The sequence below is a fragment of the Anarrhichthys ocellatus genome, unplaced genomic scaffold (genome assembly GCF_004355925.1).
Source record: "Anarrhichthys ocellatus isolate YVR2014 unplaced genomic scaffold, GSC_Weel_1.0 scaffold168, whole genome shotgun sequence".
NCBI classification, from domain to species: Eukaryota; Metazoa; Chordata; class Actinopteri; order Perciformes; family Anarhichadidae; genus Anarrhichthys; species Anarrhichthys ocellatus.
This window is the reverse complement of record NW_022280198.1, coordinates 261,713-279,557: the sequence shown is the minus strand read 5'-3', so window position 1 is coordinate 279,557 and position 17,845 is coordinate 261,713. Positions and strand designations below refer to the sequence as shown.

Genomic DNA, 17,845 nt, shown 5'->3' with positions numbered 1-17,845 from the left:
AAAACAATGAAAAATGAATAAAAATGGTTGTATTACTGTATCGCCCCCTAGTTATTGTATGGAATGAAAATTTGAGGGTATGTTACAGAACACAATGTGGACATATGCTACAGATTTCGTGATGATAGGCCACATGGTTTTGAAGTTATATATATTGCTGTAGAAGGCCATGGCCCTATTAAGTTCATTGGTTCATATATTCTTAGTGCAATGAGATATCAACAAGCTTTTTGTAACTTTTGATGATATAGATCCAATAATGATCCACAGCAAATTTGGTACCAATCAGACCCAGCGTGTAGGAGGAGGTGGCAAAAACGTGTATATATAGAATAGGCGGAGCTGGACATGTGTGTCAAATTTCAAGTAAATCGGACATACTACTGGGTGAGAGGCGCCGCCGGTCAAACTTATAGGGGGCGCTAGCGAGCAATTTTGTCAGACTCGAGTACGAGACCCATAAAATATCAAATTTTACCGCAATCCTGATATGCTCGCCAAATATGGGGAGTTTCGGGATATGATAAAGCCCCCAAAAAGGCGATTCCGTGGACAGACAAATAATAATAGTAATTCCTTCAGTTTCAATAGGGATCTCACGGCCCGAAATTGTCGGTGCTCGGGCACTAATAATACCAAATGCTGCATTTAATGTCTCCTCTGTGATGACTTTAATTTACAAATAAGATATTTATTATATCTTTAAATAATATTCGAATGATTAAAAAAAGATTGGTATGTTTTATTTATGTTATTATAATCTTAATTAGCTGACACCGTCGAATTTGGTAAAATATTTAGATACACCGTATTTTTTTCCGCAATCGACACTCGTTGTGAGGTTTACCGTTGGACGCCATATGTCCGACAGCACGTGAAGGCAGCACTGGGCCTGACTCTACTTCCTGTAAGAGAAGCTCAGTCAGCTGTCACAATCTGAGCAGCGAGAAGAGGATCTCAGGCGGAGAGAAGCACACAACCAGAGCTACAATGTCGAGTTTTAACAACAAGTTCAGCGCCTACTCGATGACTCAACTCAACGAAATTCTAGAGGACGACGAAAAACTCACACAAATGGTCCAGGAGATGGACGAGGTACGTGAAGCGATCGGCTTTGTAGTCCAGCGTTAGCTACTGACTCCTTTTTCTCGGTCACTGGTTTTTTTCTTTCTTTCCCCTCAACCCTTTGTTGTGCTTTCACAGCGTCTCCTACGGTTCAGTAATGGCTGCTTCGAATCACGTTGAGGATTCTTATCACTAATATGTGTTGTCAACTGAACTTCATTGTTCTGGAAAACAAAATAAGGCACAAGTCGTTAACCTTGGGAGCGGAGCATTGTCTCAAGTTGAACCCTCAGAGGGGACCAGTTTACGACGTGTCGAAGCTCGTTTACGTTCAGTAGTATGTGGACAAGAAGACTGTTTAATGAAGGCTGAGTCATTCTCAGTAAGTATTGAAGCTATGGCCTAGCTTCCTCACACTTGTCAGACAGGTCGTCGCGCGAAACTCCTCTCACGAAACTGCCAATTTCTGAGTGACGGCGCAGGTAGACCGATACCGAGGAGCACATGACTGAACAGCCGCATCTACAACACGACTGAGCTCGGTGGACACCGGAACAATGACTAGTACTAACGCAACAACAGAGATGTTCTTAGCTATTAGTTGCCGTGTCGTTGAATAAAGCTATGCCGAATTCACCAGATTACTTTGTTCATTCAGAATATGTCTAAAGTGGTTTCACACGACGAAGGCACGTGAGGCAGTTGGCAAAAGCACCATTAATTGACATTTCAGAGTTCGTTGGGCCGTTTCTTTTTCTTTGTGGCCTCGATCCAGCAGCACAAGGAGTCAGCACTTTCCAATGAAGGTGTACCTGCTTTGCAGTCTTATCATTTCACCAGTCTGATGATAAGCCTCAGTGTTTCCACACACACACCGATAATAAACCATAGCTCTTGGAAAGGTTTTTTCATTTTATTTCCCCCTTCTTTTTTTATACAGGATTTGCGCTCCAGATTATTTCCCACTCTGTTTCCAAAGTAGTCAGTTCCAGCGGTGTGGGGCTGAATCAGCTCCCGGCAGATCCCCGGTGTTGGGGGACTTTTTCCCACTGTGTGTAGTGTGTGTGAACACTTTATTTTTAGTAATCGATAATTAGAAACATAGTCAGAAAATGGGACTTCTTGCCCATTGTCATGGCGCTGTGTGTTTTCCTTCTAGCTAATATCTGATTTTAAAAAACAAACAAAACAAAAGCCGCTCTTCTCAAACATGAGAAACTAAAGCTGCTGTACGTCAGCTTAAGTGCTTTTGGATCCATTTCACCTCACAAAAAGCACGAAAGAACACACACAAGTTATATTTCTCCATTTGGACGCACGTTGTGCAGCTAGCTGGGCCTTTTCGTGTTGCCAGCTCTGTTGTTGTGATCCACACCCCTTGTGTCCCCATCGTCCCCAGTGGTTTCTTTTTTTTTTGCAGTTCCCCGTAGCTTACTTAGAGGGAGGAGACTCGTGTACCTCAAAGGACGCCGCAGTTGTTGACTTGAGTTAAGTCATGAGACTCTACTGGAGAGATGAAGCAGACAAGTGAAGACATGCCAGAGGTGGAGCGGCCCGGGGGAAGTCCTCTCTTTGTGACTGTACGGGAACAAAAGGCGGTGTCATGGGACGTGGAGTGAAACCAGATAGCGCTGAGAACTACACAGCTGGAGTATGCAGACACGTACCCTTCTTGCCAGAGGTGTACAGACGCATGCTCCCCTGGAGGACATAATCTCCCTGTTTTGCAAAAAAAATGCACTGAAGGCGGCACGCGTCGCCCTTTTGAATAATACAAAATCCTTCTGTCGTGAATTTGTTTAGATTCAGTGGATCCTGTTTTCACGTGAGTTGAACTTGAATTTTGTCGTACCTGTAGATGCCGTGTGTCGCTTTTTATACCCAAGAAGGCAACATGCGTGTGTAATAGTAGTTGTTTCTTTGCTCAGGCAGCAGCACATATTTAAAAAAAATGTTGGATCTCTCCAGCGACACCCTGTGAGTGTCCACTGCGCTGAAAGCCAGCATGATCTCGATTTGCAGGTGACCCAGTTCTCCGACGTCAAACGCACGATGTTTACGGCTCGTTTTAAGCTTTCCACTTTACGTTGCATTTTGAAGCGAGTCGAGATTAAGCCGAGGATCATCTCTCGCTTCTTATGTTTGGGGGGGCTTTGCTAATCCAGAGCATGATCGCAGCAGTTCAAATAAGTGCCTCGATGAGCAGCTGTTTTAATGGATTCTTTAGAGGCTCATGCTGATATAGATACGTAGGAATTCAAAATGATATGATCACCATATGTCAGCTGATAGTTATTTATTATAACATACATATATCATAAATCTTGATGGGATCTGTTGGATTTTGGAGCAAGATGCACACTGAGCGGGACATTTTACATGTAACATCAACTCGCGAGTACTGTCTGGGTGACGAAGTATGTGATGGAAACACTTTCTGAATGACGCCGAAGCCAGGTTGCCATTTCTGTTGTGCAATCTCTTGTTGCATATCTACCGATTTAGAGTTGGACGATTCGGCGAATGGCTGAGTACGTTGCTGGTTAACTTTTTTGTTTCAGGCGATGTTTGTTGTTCTATTTCGCAAATTTATTGGCACAAACAAATCAGCAATCGGCAGTTGTTGGGCTGAGATTGACATTTTTAACGCATCGCCCAGCCCTAATACCGACACATCTGCAGTAAGCTGTTAGCAGTCCAACTCCAATAATAATATTTCAATACTTTTCTAGTAGCAAATTTGATGGTTTTGGCCGAGAGTGGGGACTCCACAGAACATCATTCACGTTTGTAGGTCAGAGTTCTGGAGCCAAAGCTTGGTGTCAGACTCATCCTGTTTCACACTTATGTAACGACATCCTGTGAGATTTCATGTGGCTTTTAACTAGTGGTCACACAAGAGAAAGGAGTGCAACTGAAATGAGTTTGATCGTAAGAATTGCTGAAGCAAAATGTGCTTCTAATTTTAGAGGTGTATTACTACGGCGACCCGAGTCTTTGTGGTTGAGCTGTTCCACCAGCTCGCCAAAATTCAGGACTGTGGTCCATCCAGACGAGCTCTTAACCTACATTTCCTATATTTCAGCCTTTTTTTTACGGAGGGAGTGGAGCATTTGAACCGCTCAAGTCGGTGCAGACCAATAATTTGAAGTTATCCTTTTACTTTGTCATAGAAATGTATTGTTTTTTTCTTCATAAAAACGCATAATTCGAATATGTAAATAAAAAATTCTATCTTATTAAATTAAATAAAATAAAAATTGTCATAAGTAGTTTTATTGATGTATTATAGTCTGTTGATAGTTCATGTAAACAGGTTATACATCATCTCTAATATCTATTTATGTTGCTGTGAAAACATCTCCTTCAAACTACTGGATTTATTCAAGTTTCTCACCAACACTACATTTTACAGATTACATGTGAACACATCATGATTACGTTAAACAATAATTGGTTGTTTACAATGTAACATGATCAGCGACTAGAAAAGCATAAATACAGATGTCCTGATTCATATTTTACTGAATATTGGCGGATAACGATTGTCAATAAAACTTTATTTCACACTGATGTTAACGTTAAACTGTGTCATTAATCCACGGTTCACATGCGTGATGAACCGAGAGGGGATCCGTATGGATCACGGATCAACAGTGGTCCGTTACACCACTAATAAACTGGTATATAAGAAGTGGACGTAGTCACCGTGACATCACCCGTTGGTTTGTTGACTGCCGTTTTGAAGGCTCGAGTTCGTCTTTTTGGCCGTCGCCATCTTTGTTTTTTGCAACCAGAAGTGAAATGAGTGTGGAGCTGAGTTCAACTGAATGCTGAACAAAATACTTGTTACAATAGTTGTTACACGGACTAGTTGCAGACTGGACAACGCTGTGGTAGAGACCTATCGATCACTGTGGAGCCCCGCCCCTAAAGCATCCCCTGCTTTATGGTCTGTTTGACTCTAAATAGACCATAATGTACTAAATGAACATCATGCTGTATTGAAGAAGACTTGAAACTAGAGATTGAGACCATAAACTCATGTTTACAATGTTTACTGAGGTAATAAATCAAGAGAGAAGTAGAGTCATTTTCTCATAGACTTCTATACAACCAGAGGAGTCGCCCCCTGGTGGACACTAGAGAGAATGCAGCTTTAAGGCACTTCTGCATCGGCTTCACTTTCAGACCTGGAGGTTTCCGCCTAATTGTAAATAATGCCAAAGTGAACACCGTTTAGGTTTAATAAAACATGACATTTGAAGTTCTCTGCAAACTGGCAATTTTACACCTTTTATTTTTTGACATTTTAAAGATGAATCGATAATGAAACAAATCGTTAGTTGCAGCCTTAATTGTGTTTGTGTTTATATTTGATTTCATTGAGGAGCAGCCGGTGGTGAGTGGCAGAGGCTTTTCCAGGCATTTCACTGCTGTAGTTCTGTACCTGCACGCCTGAATGAAATGCAGCCATGATTATTATTGGATACACCTGTGGTTTTCCTGCTGTAACAAGTCGGATGGTCTGTTCATTGTTTAGTAATGGGGCAGCCATTGCGGTTGTCTGTTCCCTCTGGCCCCTCATTGTATAATGCTGCAAAATGAAGACTCAAGTTTCCTCTTCTCGTCGTAAAGAGAGGCTGCTGATTTTGGGCAGCTCGATGACACATTTGTCCTCCCGGTTTGTCTTTCTAAAAATATGGGAAGAGGCTCATGGGAGCCGTGTGGGAAAAACCTGGCGGGTTCAGTGCGATGATTAATATTCACTACAATAACTTTCTTTTTTATTTCTCGGATGTTTCTCAGCAATGAATCAATATTATTTGCAGAGAAGGACGTCTTCCCCTCACCCGGGTTCAGTTTAAATCCAGCATGAAAGAAAAACAAATACTACTAGCTTTGCATATTTTTCTCACATGGTGTTGTTTTTGTCGTCTCCCTTGTAGATGCAGGAAGTCCAGCAGAGCAAGGAGACGACGCTGGTCAGCAACCGGACCCTGGCGGAGCAAAACCTGGCCCTGCAGCCCAGACTGGATCACAAGAAGGAGGAGCTCACCAAGCGCTACATCTGTCTCCAGGACAGCTTCGAGTCCTACCAGCTCCGCAAATCCACCCTAGGTACAGCAGCAGTACAGCTGTCGCATGAAAGAGAGGGAAGGAAAAGAAAGCTATTGATTAGTTCCTCTCAGCGGCTTGAATCTTTAATGTTTTCCAGCCCTTAACAAATTTCAGCACTCTTGTCCATGAAGTCATTGGAAAACCGATACATAGACAAAATGCATGCGGCTTCAAACGACAAGCTTCAGACAGGAAATCTGACACAATATACACAATATATACATTTTACTTTAAATGTAGGTCTCTGCTAGCGTTGGGTTCAAACACAATTGATATTACAGGGAAGCTTTGCAGCTCCGAGCGCCGTTCATTTGCTCACACCCCACACTGGACCGGTATGCTCATCTATTATATACATATTTTGGGACGACCGTGGCTCACTGGGTTAAGAGGGTTGGCAAAATTTGTTGCGAGATACTCTAAAATGCCAGAGGACGTGTGAACAAAATTAACTGTGAAGAAGCACAAAGACGAGGAGTGTTGCCAGAATAACGTCATAAACCAACCTCCACAACGCAGAGGAGGTAACCAACTGTAAACTCATACCTCAGTCATAGACTACTTTATTGCCTTTGCAAGCCCTGTAAAGAAACAAGTTCCACCTCCACTGAAACGTACTCTCCATCACGCCGCCGCTAGAAAACAGAGCACAGCAGGGTACTATATCACAGCTAGTGGCTCCGTTAGTTCATTAGCAATATAATATGATGTTAATAGTTGTCATATTGCTTATTTATAATGCAACACAAGTCTGATTTAGGCGCCATCGGCACAGGTTCAGCCTGTTTGCACAAAATCAAACTGGTTTGAGCTCGGACTGGCTAAACCGGAAATCAAGGCCAACTCCGGTCTCAACATATTTTTAGTACTGCAATACATTGTGATAAATATCTATTTTACCAAAACTCATATTTTTAAGTCCGAATATTTTCAAGGATGAAGACAATGTCAGCACACGTCCACATTTATTCAGACATGGAATGAAATCAAATCATTTACAGTTCTTCGGTGTCTTAATCAGAAAACGGAACAGTCGCTGAAACCTAAAGGATTATTCTTTTGATTATTTTATAGTGACGGCTGAGATACGAACTGGCAACCCGGGGACAGAGAGAGTGGTGTGACGAGGGTTCTGGGATGTAAATGCGGTGCAACTTCACCACTTTCAGCTCACTTAAATGATCTGCCTCTAGTTTTAGAGTTAACCTCAGTCATCCTCATAGGAAGCTGTGCTGTTATGTTTTTTTGTTTGTTCTTCTGCATGAACACACACTGAACAGACCGGTTTCTCCGGTCTCTCGTGTTTCCCGTCAGATGCCGTAAGCTTCCCTTTTTTCCCCACCAGAAGCCCAGCTGTCGCGTTTCTGCGATTGAACTCACTGTTTGGGGGTTGAGCAAGTTCCAGATCTGATTTGCACCTCTGCTGCAAGATCTCATAAGCGCTTGTAGGGCTGTCAGAACCCTTAATAGGCGCACCTTCACAGTACCTCCTAGTGTGTAAAGAAGAGGGAGGGACAGTTCTTGTGACCTTGGTGACGCATGCAGCGGTTGCCAAGCAGCCAGCTCAAAATAGTATGCTGACTGCTCTGCCACGCTGATAAAAGTTTGACTTTGCCTTCTGCCCTGCGAGGCATGCAGACTCTGAAAAGCCTGCTTCCAGTATGTGTAACAGGGGTCTGCAGCCTTTTTGGTATAAAGTTCCAGTTTTTTTTTTTTTTTTTTTTTTTTGAGAAACATTGAGTTCAATTATGACACCACATCAAAATTGAGATCTCCGTCCATTAAAAGGCTGTTTGCATGTAACAAGCGGAAATTGACATGAGTTGCTGGCTTTCGTAGGAAAACGTAGGAAAAATGAGGAGTAACTTTCCATAAGATATCATACAAACTGTTTTATGACGATACGTTGCAGTGGTGCATGAGTATAGAACAGGGGTGGGCAAACTTTTTGGCTCAGGGGCCACATTGAGTTTTAAAATTTGAGAGACGGGCCGGGCCAGTAGCAGATGAATGGAGTGTTTGTGTGAACTAATATAGATTACAAGTAAAAGCCATGACCGAAAAAGTAAAGAGAACTTTTAACATTTAATTTCAGTGGGTACAGTGTTGGTGGTCACCCTTTTTTGTCAGTGCATCAACGTTTGGTGTCAGTTTGGTTGTGTCAAGTCTCAGAACCGATCTGAGGTGTTTTTTGGAATTTGCTTTTTTTGAAGGGATCATACAGATATTTGACTTTCACATCTAACATTATTAGAGCTCTGCTCTGTAATGTCTTTCCTTGTCTCTCCCCCTGTGTCACGGTGTGGGTACATCTCACTGGCGTCAGGAAACGTATCAGAATACCCTTATTTTATCGGCTAAACTGCATCATGTGACGTGATTTAGAACGCATTGGTCGGTGTTTTTCCTGCACCGCTGTACAAGTGCCGTAAATGCTGGAGAGGAGCGTGAATAACTCCGCTGCATAAAGCAAAGTCCCGCGACCCACTGAAAACGGGTCCGCAATGTACCACCAGTTGAGAATCACTGGTCTGCAGGATCGTGACGAGCGGTGAACAGCTGTTTGTGTGGCGTGTCTTCCGTCTCTTCCTGTTTCCTTCACCTACATTCCCCTGGGTCTTAAGCCCCTCCATGTACAGCTTATATGTACCAACGTACATTTATAACAAATACCACACATATTACACGGTAATCAGCGTTGCATATGTGTCAAACTCTATCGGTGCATCTCCGGTCTGTCTTTGTTCATCCTGCATCGCTCTGTTCTGTTCTTTAATGTAACGTAACTGGAGCCACGGAGCCTCTCCAAGCTGTTAGCAGACTGTTGTGCTAGCAGGCTCGTGAGTGAGCTGTACCCAGCATGCAGTTCGACGGTGAAGTTTTATAAATGTACAATTATTAGTGTTAGAAATTGTTTGTGTCACAGACTGTTGTGTCGTGGTGTTTTGCTCTGTTAAAGAGCGTTAGTTGTGGGTTATTAATTGTTGTGTTATAAAGTTATGACCATGACTAGGGTTCCCTCTCAATACATATAAGAGAACTAGCTCCGGCTGCAGAGCTTTCAGCGCGAACAATACATTTAGCTGCGTGTTGAAGTCAGACTGCAGTTGTTTCGGCTGTGCGGCGGTATGACGGTGTGTGTGAAGAATTTATATCATACGGGAAATTAAAACCGGTATACCGCCCAGCCCTAGTCTCTATTATAGTTTGGACAATTTTGTACCAATATTTAACGGGCCGGATTAAAAAGCCTAACAGGCCGCATATGGCCTGCAGGCCGTAGTTTGCCCATGCCTGGTATAGAAGCTACCTGGATCTCCCGGCCATCTTCTGCATTATGGGGCCCATGAAGAAAGCACGCTAGCGTTTCCTTCAGCCCCCCCCTCCCAACCCTCGGTCTCATTCACATGACCGGAGGAAGGAAAATAACCATTCAGCTGTTAGTGCATTTGTTTTTACAACTCTTACCTGATGATTTAAATATCGGCTATTCGAGTGTTTCTACTGGGAAGTAGCATACGTTTTGCTCGTTGACCTTTCCCTTAAGTCTTTGCTTCACGACCTGAAGCGGCGCAACATCCAAAGCCCCTCCTCATACAGGACTCAACACACCGATGCAGCAGTGTGTTGTCAGAAAGCGATGGCTTTTGTCAAATGTAGGTTACCCGGTGCCCCCCCCTCCTTCGCCCCGCCTCTCATGCACCAGCCGTCGTAGTTGTGGATTTTCTGTGCAGAGCAGCTGGGGAAGGACCGCGACGCTCGCAGCCAAGAGAAATGGAGCCGTTTGACCCAGATGAAGGATCCAACCTACAGTAACTTGCTGTTTTTTTTGTGTTTTTTTTTTTGCATGCAGTTACCCCAGCACCACTGCCCTCCCTAACCTTTTTCTCCCAGGAAATGTGTGGCCTCTGCCTTACCCTTCACTGTCCATTGGACTCCAGAGGCCAGAAGGAGGCAGGGGCAGCCCCATCACCACAACCATCCAGCATCCACGGCCCACAGTGGGGCCTTTTGTGCTGCCAGGCGAGCTGGTGTAAAACAGCCACAGTGAGCGGGAGGGAGTGGTGGGTGGTGGATGACGGGGGCCGGCAGGCAAGGAAGGTGGGAGGGCGGGAGAGAGAGAGAATGACAGCAAAGGGGTCGATGTGGATTCATTTACTAAATAGCTGTCTCATGATCTCCAGGCCCAGACTTTGTGTCGTGGTCTCCCGGCGGGGCTCTCCGCTCGGCCAGAGAATCGCAACTTTGTGAGGGGAATGCTGCTGGAGCCTCGTTACGCCTTGGAACTTTTTTCCCCCTCAATCAAAATATGCCAGTGAAATTTGGCACACCAACATGAGTTGGTTTTCTTTGGGGCATCTAGCGCAGACACATTTTTTTTAATCCTCAGTTAATATGGCAATTTGACAAGAAATCTCGGTCTTGCTAATGGTTGTTTGTGGAATCTCTCAAAACTATTTTTCTCGGCTCATGATTCGTCATGGCCATCCAGGGTGGAAACTATACAACGTTGCATAAGATCTTTTTCATGTTTGTCTCTCACAGGTCAGCCTGCCGACACATGAAACAAGAAAAGTGGCCGAGCTGCTCCTTGTGCAACGTTAATCATTAGTGCTTTGCCGCTCACTGTTTCTGTTCTGTGTGATGCAGTCTTTCATTATCAGGGATCTTGTTCTTATGGACTCTGACGTGCTAAACGTTACAGGGCGAACTGCAGCCGGTTTGACAAGCTTGTTGTGTAATTCAGGCATTTAGCTAGTTATTTAAACCTTGTTAAACTGCAAGAGTGCTGGAGTAGTGACGTAGTAAAATTACTTGAGGTTTAGTTATATTGTTACTTTCTGGCCTTCTATTGGAGGAACAGATAATATTCACTGGAAATATACAGGAAACTTGGAGCAGGAAATGGGTCTGGCGCCCCCTAATACTCCTTGTGTGTAGTTGTCACGCACTACATCTTCAGGGCAGATGTTTATTGCAAAGCTAGATCATTAAAATTAGATAATTTTACCAGAGTTATCACCGGATCTTTAGTCCGTACTGATAAAAATGTGAATGAGCTACCTCTAAGCTCTTATTTCCCATTTTTCCTTATTGAAGGAGACAGTCGATGTTATTGCTGAAGTCAAAGGTGACACACTGAGATGATAAAGTCGTGACATTTTAACTGCAGCGCTACTTCATTGTTGTACTCAAAAGCAAATATCGCTCTTGAAGAAAGTGTGGAGGTAGCTTGGCCAGTCTTTTTTGCTAACATATGGCTTTCTTATTGTCCTCTGCCTTTCACACACTTAACCGCCAGCACTCATTTAGCATTATTAACACTTAATGAACCATGAAACATATTAGAAATTTAAATTAAAGCTACCACAAAGAATTAAAATGTTATGTTGATTTTGGCGGTCCCTGTGGATGAAAGTGGTAGTGTTTCCAAACACCAGAGTCCCTTTTAGAAAACTAATTTTACTGCACTCTGTGGCACCGATGACGAGCATTAGGAATAAGTGTTTAGAAATAGCCATTGTTCTCCGCTGATGGTCTTGCTTACTTGTGTAGGTCTTATAGAGCCATCAGTATTAAATGAACTGTTTCATAACCAGTTAAAAGTTCCTCACAGTAACTTTAAGCCTGTCACCATTACGTTGACATTAGTGGTTTTGAGTGGTATTTTACAACATCAATTATATTACATTATAACTGCTAAAACAATGTTGGCATTGTAATTGTGAACGTTTTAGAATGCTCACTGTAGAAATAGAATACGAGGAAACGGGTCATTCGCATTCAAATAATCGTAGCAGGATGTCAGAGCGGCGTCCGTTTGACTTACAGCAAGTCCCTGACTCACTGAGGTGAGCTTTAGCAGTAACGACAAACGAGCCAGAGCGAATGAGTCAAATTGAACAACTTTGTTCCTCGTCCACACTGTCATCAGTGTAGGAAAGCACACCGCTACGGCTCGGTGAGTGACCACTTTGATTGGCTAATTTTCTGTAACCAGCGCAGCACTAAAGCATGGTGGAGTTAGCGAGCTAGCTAACTAGCATACAGCTGGCTCGTTAGCTATCTTGTTACAGTGGTTATAGCAAATGAGCCAGACAGTGGTAGCTCTGGGTCTAACAGAACCTCTGTTGGAGCGCCTCACTCTCGCACTACCTAGCTAACCAGCCAGCTGCAACAACACTTAATGACCTCACTGACCTCTATTTTTTACTAGTCACTGTTACTTTCAGATATCCATTTTGTTTTACCCTCATGTTTGCTTTCAGCTGCGTAGGAGTGGCGTTAAGTTGCTGCTGATGAACATTTCCTGTTTTTTTGCTGCTTCATAATGAAAGCTTTTAAATAACAAAATAAGAGGAGACTCTTATTGTGAGGAATATAGGAAATAAAATGTGTTTACAGCTGCTCCTTTGACTGCCAGTCGCAGCCATGGTTACACCTTCAACCAGGTAGCCCTGTTGTAAGTGAGATGCAAATCCTGGCCTGGGCTGGGTTTACATGCCGAGTCAAACGGAGTCAAGCCCAGCCGGCACACGCGTATGAAAAAAGGGTTCAGGTGGCCCCACATAGAGGGGAGTCGATGGTGGCACATCAGGTTAGACTGTCGTCTCTGCTGGAGTTAGAGATCCACTCTATCGTGTCTAGGCTTGGTGGACTGATGGTGAGTTGACAGTTCTGTACCCAGTGCCATTGGTCTTAATTGTTCATATGTGATACCCGCCCTAGTCGGTGTTAATGTTCAGCACTGCTTAGGAAACAAAACAAAACAGACTCCCTCCTTTAGAGACACCACGCCAGTTTCTGTTGAGTCTGTGGGGCTTTGCAAGTCCACAGCAAACAGAGGCGTTGTGGCTGTTCGTCACAGGACCGAGACGGCCACATTTTACATATCCTGCCTCAGCTTTGTTGTGACAGGCCCATTATTAGTACTGTATTATTCAGTTCATTTCAGTTTAAGTTACGGAGGGATTATTTTGTGGGGGGGGTTGCTTGGCAAAAATATTTCATTAATTGAACCGTTGATCACACTTCATTGAGACTGCATCTGTGTACACGCTACACCAGTCTCTTGTGACTGGAGTGTGTTGAAAGAGGTGATGAATTGTTGTATTGTTATGTTAAAGATGTTGTTGCAGCAAAGTTTCACAGACAAAGAGCTTTCGTCACAAAAGCTATCAAAACAGTGAAATAACTCTGTTCATTGCGTTAATGCATAATCACAATGAAGTTTTTCTTTTGAAAGTGTCTCATTCAGTGAGCATTAAAAGTCACCAGTGCAGCAGGATAGATGATGCTGCTACAGCGCCACCTTTTGGCCAAAAGGCACCAAATTGGTCATTGCCACTCACAGACGTCACATGGCACAAAAGCGTTGAGGAGAAAATACTTTTTTGTGTGTAGTATAAGCCCTTCCCACAACATTTGAACAAACTTTGATGGCCCAGCTGAAGCTAAACGGAATGCAACATCAAAAATGTGCCAAAGTAACTTTTTTTCCGGTTTGGTCCAGAGATGTTCTCCCAAATCTCCCCCCAAATTTTACACGAGGAGTAGAGGAAAAAACAGATTTGGATGCAAATGGGCGTACCTTTATATGGATGGATTCCCCCGGACCCACATAAAAAGAAAATTCTTTAGTTTTAATACTAACCGTTGAAAAGTTGCAGGCCAAATCGTAGTCATTGTGTCACCATCTGGTTTTACATCTGTTCAATATGTGTTAAGTGCTGCTCAGCTTGGGGTCCGTCAGAATAATGACATTTGTGCCGTTCCTCTGTCTTATTTAACAGACCACAAGTCAGGAAGCTCCTCCCTGGACGTCTTGCTGGCCCTGCTGCAGGCCGAGGGAGCCAAAATAGAGGAGGAGACGGAGGTAAGCGTTGCACCGCTCACAGTGGATGACTTCATGTGTCCCTCGGTGACTGACGTCAGTAATTCATATACCTGCTGATGCCCTACAAACGCGTCATTGTTCAAATCCAAACAGCAGAATGACTGACTAACTTAGAGGTCAGTTTTTATACCTGCAATAGTGACCTGTCCACGACTGCACATTAAGGCTATTTTAGGTTTAAAAAATAAATAAATAGTTACGGAGCTGAAGATGGTAAGGGGGGGGTGTAATACTCTGAGAAAAAACTCCTTTATTTTTATACAATTTCGTGATGTCATTTATTAACATTCGAGTGCTGAAGTTTACCACCACACGCTATTGGTAGGTCAGCCAAGGGACTAGCATCATATTGGCCGAACCAGCAGGATTTGCACAAGCGATATATTGATTGATTGCACACACCGGGTCATTCACGGTAGAATCACTAATTCTCGTGTGATAATAATTCGGCAACAAGTGTAGAAACAAACAGTCGAAATGTTTTTTAGAACGCCATGTGAAGAACAACAACACTACTGAGGATGCATCAAATGAGACTCTGTGAATCCTTTGCCCCCCCCCGGTGCATCCTGGGAAGCTTTCCCCTATGCCCACTCCCGGGGACAATGCGGCACCTTGACCTCACCGTGAGGATGTTTTGTATTTTTCTTTCTTTTGCCGCTGGAGATCATTGTTGTGGTGATGGGTCACACGGTGCGCAGCGTTAATGTTCCCGGTTTAAATCTTGCCTCAGATCAACATTGCATGTGTAGCACTGCTTTTATCTTTATTTCTTTTAACTATACGTATCAAGTGAAAAGGGATGTCTCCATTCTCTCTCCCTAAAACTGTTACACATCTCTTTACTTCTGCCAACAGAACATGGCTGACTCCTTCCTGGATGGCGACATGACCCTGGATTCCTTCATCGACAGCTACCAGAGCAACAGAAAGCTGGCCCACTTGAGACGGGTGAAGATCGAGAAGCTGCAGGAGATGGTGCTAAACGGTCACCGGCTCCCCCAGGCGTACGTCCCCAACTCCCGATCTCAGGATGTGTCGGCAGCGGCAAAACCCTCCTCCACCTCGTCCCTCCTCAGCGAGGCCGGCAGCGGCTCCTCCCCCGTCGCCCAGCCCAGGAGGAAACCCCCACTCCCGCCATCCCAGCCGGCCCCGGTTCTAAATCCGGCTGCGACAGCCGCCCCCCAGCCTCCCTCAGCCTTCTACTCGGCATCGCCGTACCCGCCGATTCCTCCCAGGACGGGCCAACCCTTCCCCAACGTCCCTTCCGGCTACCCAAACCACTTCCTCTCTCAGTACCCACCGGCTGTGCCTCAGCGGCCCCCGCCCCGTATGGCCCCGCAGCCTGGCTTCATCATGCAGTAGATGGATAAAGGCAGTTGCCGCTCCAAGAGGAGTGCGTGTCGCAGACTTTACACTACTGGAACTCCTCTGAGAACGATTTATTTTTCCTACGACGTCTGCCTTTCTTGGAATACGACCAATCACAACGCAAGAGGGCAGACCCGCGCTGGCCGGTCTGGTCATGTTCAGCTGAATCTCCGATGATCTCTGTGGATCCGCTCTCACCTCTCGCTCCCGTTAACGCTCCCAACAAACAAAACAAAAAGAAGACGAGATCGGTCCTCGCTTTAGCTGGGCCCGACGCAGGCTGTCTCTGAGCTGGGACTCTCTCTGTCTCCTGCCGGTGCCCACCCGTCTCTCGCCTCCCTTCAAAATTGGTTCCTCAAGCTTTTATGGAACTGTAAAGTCATAAAAAAAAGGGTTTGATAAGTCATTTCCACCCGCAGGCATACTAACTTACTGGTAATGTATATGCAAGCTAAGAGAGACCCTAATTACTGTGCAGTAATTCACAAAGGTACATGGAGGTATTTGAGTGTCGGCGTCTGTTTTACGATACATAGTGCTAATAGAGTTATTTTAATGATAGACTGATTAACTCGTGTGTGTAAAAAGAAGGGCTGTGGTTGGCGCGTCACTTTCCCAATATGCGGACGCGTCATCAAGAGAGAGTCCAGACCTGCTCGGTCCCAAGATGGCTGACTGTCGCGCTCGGGCCGTCTCGGTGGAAGAAAAAAGGGAGTTGAAGGAGAGGATTAGTGGCTGAACTTTTGTAACGAATGACGAGGCCCCGTTGCCTGAAATGAAGGATTTATTTTTCTTGTATAGCCATACAGTACACTTCTGACATGTGTTGTTCCTCTGTGGGTTCCCGTCGTAATGAAACACTCCCTTTTGGTTTTTAATAATGGCCTTTGTCTTTAATCCTCCTCGATCGGAGACCAGGAGACTACGGCAACCGCTCTTTTGAGTTTCACACTTGAGCACCAAAGACTTCCACTCCGTGTTCAACCATTCTTTCTTTCTTTCTTTCTTTTTATGCAAGTAAACCGTGAAACCGTTCCCCAACATATCCATTTGTGAAGTCGAGCTCAAACACTCCTTTTGTAAATATGCAAGGAAGATTTTACTTCCGGAGGGACTCAAAAGGTCAACCAGGTTTTGGAGGAACCATTTTATTTATTTCTCTCCTCCCAACCGCTGTCGCTGTGCACTGTTTAAGAGCCACGAGTGCCTACACTTGAAGTGACGTTGATGGCGTCCTGCTGACTAACCTGGGCCTGTTTCTCTATGCTCAGCTGTTGAGGTTAGCCCCCCCCTCCCAGCCAGCAGAGCAGTTGGTCCTCTCCTCCTCCTGCTGCCGATTTCATGTTCACCCAGATGGTAGGAAGAGGCGGCTTCTGACTGTCGGGCATTGCTTCCCCAACGAGAAGCAGAAACACCGAGACAGAGCGACACACTGACACACAGTCGCTTCTATTGTTTTGTTTTTTTCTTAATTGGTGAATTAACAGGGCTCTGAAATGTTTCGTGTCACATCTCGGTGACGACGAGAAGTAGACCGCAGGACGAACGAAGCACACAGAAGTACAGAAATGGCTGAAGCTAAAACATCAAAATCGCGACGAACCAGCATTTCTAAAAGAAACTAACAATGTATAATTAGTTTGTGCATGGCCTTGATCTTAGTCCAGTCTGATGACTCTTCTAACACCTTGTTTGTTGGTGTAGCTGTTGAGCTGCTCTTTACGTTCAAACTGAGCCTCTATCCATGGTTTTATATGTGGTTGGTGATATTTTCAGTGTAATGTTGTAGGTATTTACTTATCATGAATGTTTCAGTGGAATTTAATGCTATTTTCAAGTTCAATAAATCTCAGATTTTTGTATCTGCTTTTATGTAGTTGCTTTATTATTGCACATCTGACTTTTCCCTTTAATGTCACTTGGTTGGCTCATGCGGTTGCATGTCTCGTAAAGAGTAGGCTGCGGTTTTGCACTGAGCAATAGATGTTTGAAAATGAAGCGAGACAGCCATCTAGTGTTCCTGGGGAGATAATGAATGAGGGGTTTAATCCAGTGTAATGGTGCCAGGATGTGATGTACAGTGCTAAGACACATAACAATGTTTCATGAAAATATATCTACATAATGCTTCTCTACTCTATTTGTATCCAATATTAACGGTACTAAATCACTAACAGCGGGCTCTCGTGTGAGTGGGCGTTTCTTGTGTGGCGTAAACGAGCTTCAGGTAGAGTCACTTGCAAAATATCTTGTCTTTGTTTTCAGCTCACAATTGAATTGGTGGAGTTGAACATGATGTTTTTGTGTTTATTCAATAAAACTTTCAGATACATTTGGGCGAAATCAGGAAAACTCCTGAAACGTTACACAACTACACCTTCTGCGACTGAA

The 17,845-nt window shown here is 44.2% G+C and overlaps 1 protein-coding gene across 1 annotated transcript; it reads left to right on the top strand.

Moving 5' to 3' along the window:
- The first annotated feature begins 870 nt into the window (after nt 1-870).
- Nucleotides 871-17,326, top strand: vps37ba (VPS37B subunit of ESCRT-I a). The gene is made up of 4 exons (XM_031878228.1): nt 871-1,095; nt 6,015-6,186; nt 13,980-14,062; nt 14,942-17,326. Exons 1-4 carry the CDS (start codon nt 991-993, stop codon nt 15,446-15,448), a joined length of 867 nt encoding a protein of 288 aa, XP_031734088.1. The 5' UTR covers nt 871-990; the 3' UTR covers nt 15,449-17,326.
- Nucleotides 17,327-17,845: the final 519 nt, after the last annotated feature.